This window comes from Cololabis saira, chromosome 6, assembly GCF_033807715.1.
Source record: "Cololabis saira isolate AMF1-May2022 chromosome 6, fColSai1.1, whole genome shotgun sequence".
Taxonomy (NCBI): Eukaryota; Metazoa; Chordata; class Actinopteri; order Beloniformes; family Belonidae; genus Cololabis; species Cololabis saira.
The window spans coordinates 35,072,691-35,078,690 of record NC_084592.1 but is presented as its reverse complement, the minus strand read 5'-3'; the positions used below and the strand labels follow the sequence as shown (position 1 = coordinate 35,078,690).

At 46.0% G+C, this 6,000-nt stretch overlaps 1 protein-coding gene across 1 annotated transcript in view; it reads left to right on the top strand.

Moving 5' to 3' along the window:
• The first annotated feature begins 2,623 nt into the window (after window positions 1-2,623).
• The window catches only part of marco (macrophage receptor with collagenous structure), a 28,658-nt gene continuing 25,281 nt past the window's right edge, over window positions 2,624-6,000 (top strand). The window contains exon 1 of the mRNA XM_061724006.1: window positions 2,624-2,867. Within this exon, the coding sequence (XP_061579990.1) occupies window positions 2,750-2,867 (118 nt within the window). The 5' untranslated portion in view covers window positions 2,624-2,749. The remainder of the gene's footprint in view (window positions 2,868-6,000) is intronic.

Sequence of the window (6,000 nt, the reverse complement as noted above, 5' to 3'; positions counted from 1 at the left end):
CTTCCTATAGCTTCCAATGGGGAGCTGGATTTTGGTTGAAGGTATTTTTGACCAATATTCTTCACCAAAAATCTCCAGTTCAGTCAAGTTTGATGGTTTCCAAGCATGGACCGCCCGCTTTAAAACACACGACAGATTTGTGATAAGTTCGTTCGGAGATGAGAGTTGAAGACTTCCCTGACAGAAGGCTCGGCCAGACGTTCCCAACAGACCCTCACAATACGTTTGGGTCTTCCTGGTCCGTCCAACTTCTTCCTCCGCCAGCGTATCCAACTCACCACCATGTGGTGATCATTTGACAGCTCAGTCGCTCTCTTTACCCGAGTGTCCAAGACATACGGCCGGAGATCAGATGAAACGACAACAAAGGCGATCATTGACCTCTGGCCTAGGGTGTCCTGGTGCCACGTGTACTGATGGACACCCTTATGCTTGAACATGGTGCTCATAATGGACAAACTGTGACTGGCACAAGTCCAATAACAGAGCACCACTCGGGTTCAGATCGGGGAGGCTGTTCCGCCCAATCACGCCTCTCCAGGTATTACTGTCATTGCCCAAGTGAGCGTTGAAGTCCCTCAGTAGAACAATGGAGTCCCCAGTTGGAGCACCATCAAGTACCCCTCCCAGGAACTCCAAGAAGGTACTCCGCACTGCTATTCGGCCCGTAGGCACAAACAACACTGAGAGACCTTTTCCCGACCCGAAGGCGCAAGAAAGCGACCCTCTCGTTCACCGGGGTAAACTCCAACACATTGTGGCTGAGCTGGGGGGCTATAAACAAGCCCACACCAGTTTGCCGCCTTTCACCGTGGGCAACTCCAGAGTAGTGGAGGGTCCAGCCCCTTTCAATGAGCTGGGTTCCTAAGCCGTAAAGACGGGAGCAGAAAAGTTTCCCTGGAGAAGTGTTGTCCTCAGCGTGTTGGTTCCAGTGGTATGATCCGTGGGTGACTTTAGCAACAAACAGCTGTCTGGCGGGTGCCGGTGAGTGCCGTTGGGAGCTGTGGTGTTCATGGTGGTTGCATTTAGCAGTGTCGAGGGCGGGGCAGCAAGAGCAAGAGTCAGTCAAGATCAGCAAGAGTCGGCGGTCCGTTCGTCGGCTGTCGGGATGAGGTCCGGTTGGGTGTTCCTTGTGGCTGTGTGGAGTCTTGTTAGGGTTAGGGGTTAGGGTTAGGGTAGGCTAGGCCAATCTTGTTCTGTTTCTACATGCAGCCCTTTGGAAGTATAATCCAGAATCACGGCATCGGTTTGGATAATAGCATAGCACTGAACATTTATGCTATGATTCTGGATTATACTTTCCAAGGGCTGCATGTAAAAACTGAACAAGATTGGCCCTAGCACTGAACCCTACAGAACACCATACCACAGTGTTTTCCAACCCTGGTCCTCTAGCCCTCCCTGTCCTGCATGTTTTAGATGTTTCCCTGCACCAACACACCTGATTCTAATTAATGGTCGTCACCAGCTTGTCACCAAGGTCTGCACAACTCTGTTGATGACACAGGTACTTGTATCACGGTGTGCTGAAGCAGGGTAGCATCTAAAACATGCAGTACAGGGGGGGCTCGAGGACCAGGGTTGGGAAATACTGCCATACCAGACCCTTGTCTATACTGAAGAAACCTCATTAAAATGGCGGGGAACTTTGACTTGGCAGGGAATCCAGGATACAAGGAGCCGGCTGCGGGGGAGCCCGGGTCCGTGGTGCTGGCTGCGGGGGAACCCGGGTCCGTGGTGCTGGCTGCGGGGGAACCCGGGTCCGAGGCGCTGACTGCGGGGGAACCCGGGTCCGAGGCGCTGGCTACGGGGGAACCCGGGTCCGTGGCGCTGGCTGCGGGGAAACCCGGGTCCGTGGCGCTTCCACAAAAACAAAAGAACAAAAAACGCTGCAGAGCAGAATCAAAACAAGAACCAGGATCATGAATAACAAAACTACCTACGGGACAAGATGGAGGGAGCAAACAGTACGGAATGACAAGGAGCAAGGGAAAGACAAGACCAGATATACACAAGGGGGTAACGAGACACAGGTGTGAACAATCAGGGCAGATGGAAGACAGGCGGGGCAGAAGAGAAACACAAACTGGGGGAAATGTCAGACACTGACACAAAGTACCTTGAGGGACATAGTTGACTGGCTTCTCCATGTTTACAAGATGTGTGGACTGGTTGGTAAACTGGGTGGTAAACTCCCATGATCCCTCCAGGACCGCGGTAGGGGTACAGCAATCCTGTGTTCCATGACCGAGACAGAACCCAAATTGTTCCTTCTGAAAATGAGCTTTGATTATCAGTCGGCCTTTCTTCTCCAGCCCCCCTGGATAGAAATGACCATGGAGGCTAAGGAATGGAGTTCCCCTGGTACTGGACCTCATCCTGGAGAACCACCTCAGTCTGCCAGTCCTTTTATTTTCAAATCTTGACTGCTTGTTCTTTTCTGTTTTTTTTTCTATTGTATAAAAATAGCATGTTCACAAAAATGAAGGTAATACATGAAAATCCATGAGGATATAAATTTTTTTTATTTCGGTTCCTCTTTTGAATGCTTTCTTCCTCATCCGTGCAGAGTATCAACTTCCTGATTTTGCTATGCGTCATTTCTGGTGGAGTTTTAACTAGCTCAGCTGTAACTCAGAAATACCTCCCTCCTGCCCCATCTGGAGCAAAGATGTGAGTTTCTGTTGCAATCTGGGAAAGACTCTACATTTCTGTCCAAGGGGGAAGTAGAGGAGTCTTCAGTGCATGGATGAACAGCATGGAGACGTCGGTGGACGCAGCGAGATCTCACACCTCAAACACCCACTGCAACCCGCTGTTTGGCATGTCCCTGGGCAGGAATGAGCGCTACAGCTTCCAGACAGATGGTGAGTACCCAGTAGGAGCGAAACCCTTCAGAGGAGAGAAAGTCACTGAAAAGACCTGGGTAGCACTGATTACACAGTCATAGGCTTGAACATTCTCTGAGTGCAGCATTACAGAAGGGTTTGTAGAAGTGCGGACAGCTGTGAAGAGGTCTGGGCTCTGGATTCTTTATTTTCTGCCATTTTGGCGTAGACTTGCTGCTGAGTTTGGGATCATTGTCCCGTCTCACAAATGTCAGACTGATGGTCTTGATGCCCATTTGGAATACAACCCTGGGTTGGGGGTCCCGCAGCATGTAAACAGACACCTCCTGAACTCTTTTGGGGGAATACTGAGGAGGAGGGAAGGGGTGGGGTACTGGGGGAATACCGATGCCAATCCAAAGATATAATAATACTACTACTACTACTACTACTACCACCACTAACAACAACAAAAACAATAAAAATGACGACAATAATAATTACAACAAGAAAAACAACACTAATGATGATGATAAAATAAATAAATGATAATATTAATATCAACAAAAACAACGGCAATAATAATGATGATGCATTTTATTTTTCAATGTTTTTCAAGGCACCCAAGGTCACCATACAAGGATGAAACAAAACAACAATAAAATAGAACAATGTCACATGATAAAACACTAGAAACAATAAAATAGAGACAATGATCTACAATAATGTATTTCAATGAAGGTTTTGAGAGTCTCAAAAGAGTCAATATTAGGTAAAAAGGTGTGGGAGAGAGTTCAAAAGATGAAGATCAGAGCAGCTAGAGGATGTGGAGACCATGGGGACCATACGAGCAGAAGGAACAGTGAGCTGGATTACGATAACCTGAAACCCCAGATTATGTGTTCATAGTTCAGCCATGTCGCAGGTGGCGGGGCCACTGATGGTCTTGAAAGAATCTTGTATTCAGTGCAATATTTGATGGGAAGCTAGTCAAGCTGGAGTGAACGACAGGAGTGGTTGATATTTCAAAGCTGGAAATGAAGTATAGCGAGTGATGGTATTGATATGTGATGTAAATGAGAGAGTGCTTTCAAGGATGACATCCAGTCTCTTGGCCCGTGAGGAAGGATAAACATTCGATTGTAAGGTTAAAACTGTCATATTTTGTAAAAGTAATTTTAGAACCAATGAGTTCAACCTCTTTTTTTGTCAATGTTGATTTTTGTTTTTAAATGCAGGAAAACCAGGTTTTAACATCCATGAGGCAGTCTGTGAGAGAGGTGGGTGGAGGGGATGAGGACATTTTGGTGGACACATATAGCTGGGTGTCATCGGGATGACAGTGAAAGTGTATGCATAATTTCCAAAAGATATGACCAGGAGTAGATAAATGATGAAAAGAAGTGTACCCAGGACAGAACCCTGAGGAACACCTCTGGCTACTGGAAAAAAGTGTAATCTGAAATGATGAACTGAGTGGCAAGAAAGGTATGATTTGAAGCAGTTGAGTGATGTGTCACTTACTCTGATACATTATAGTCTATGAAAGAGAATGCAGATGAGAATAGACCTGGAAGCAAATATATGTTCAAGAAATTCGAAAAGAAAGGGTTGGTTTTATATATATGAATATGTGTGTGTGTGTATACTAAATGTACTATTTTAGTTGTACTGGGTATAGTAAATGTACTATATTAGTGGTGCTGGGTGTGCCGGGTGTGAGCCCCCCCACACACACACCACCGCACATTACCCCCACCACCCCGCATACAGGAAATGTTAGTTATGTTTCAGCCATTGAAAGAGTGTCCGAATAATCAGTGAGTGTCCTGAAGTGTGAACTTAGATGTCATAAAATACTGACCTGGTTGTAAGCAAGATTTAAAAAGTTTAGTTCGTTACAAAGTTTGATTGGTGTGTAACTTTGACATGAATTTTCCATTAAAAGTCTTTGAAGAATTTAAAATGGTCTGACAATGTTTACCAGCCTTCATCAAAACCAGAGCAGGTCGTGTCCTTGTATTGATTTGGTTTCAAGTCCCACCCCTCACACCCCTCATGTATGATGTCAGTGGCTGAGCAATTTTATTGGCTGATGTTTGTGGTGAAGTTTTTCTCTAAGGCAATGCTTTCTCTGCAACACACAAAACCCACAATTCAGTTTGGCAACGTGGCAGCAGAGCCTCATTTATCCTCCAACTCACAGCAGGAGACTTTTACTGCAGATGACTGCTGACATAAAACCCCCATTTAAAGACAAGGCTCACACTAGTTTTTAACAGTTAGAGCACATATGAGAGTCATTGAAACACAAGAGCAACACTGAAGACGGGGGTTGCAGGTTAGAGTTACAGGACGATGTTTAAAACCTCTTGTCTGGTTGAGAACTGAGCCCAGTACTACAGTGTGTATGGTCCTGGACCAGCGTCACGCAAGTTTAAGCTCTTGGATTCATCTGTGTGGTCCTTTCCAACAGCTCTACTCTTTGGCGGATGTTTTCTAGAACATTTACACACAGATCCACAAACATGTACTTGTTCCATTTGGAGTGCAGCATCAGAGGACCCTGAGTTCAGTAATCATGTCATTGTTTGAGTGTCTTTTCAGGACTTTTGTCTGTTCTGTTTCAAAGTTGAGAAACTGTAAACATGCATGTTCCTGTGACTACAGTTGGACATTTCATTCAGAAGTTCAGGCTCCACCGGACTGTAGACAACCTCCCTGGACGTGTACACCAGAGATCAACTGATGACAGTTATTATGACTCGAAACCAAAGGGTCCAGAACAACATCTAAAGAGATTCAAGGTGACCTCCAATGTCAAGGTCTATCAGTGTCAGATCACAGTGTCTGTCACTGTTGGAACCAAAGTGGAGCACTCTGAGCCTGCTTTCATGTCTGTTCGCGTCCGTTCGAGTTCACAACCAACTGCAACCTCGCTCGCGTAGTACGCGAGGAGAGCGCGTCGTACCGATGGTAACCCATTGGGGGCAGTATGCAGAGCCAGAGTTAGAAAAGTAATAAAATATTTGGTAGTAGTATAATAAACCAGCTGGTGGAAAATTGGATGAATAAACAAGACAGCAACTCTGGATGAAGAGGAGATCAATGCATTGCGTTTCTTGTGATCTCGGAAAAGAAAATGGCGCCATCCGAGATGGTTTGTCAGGCC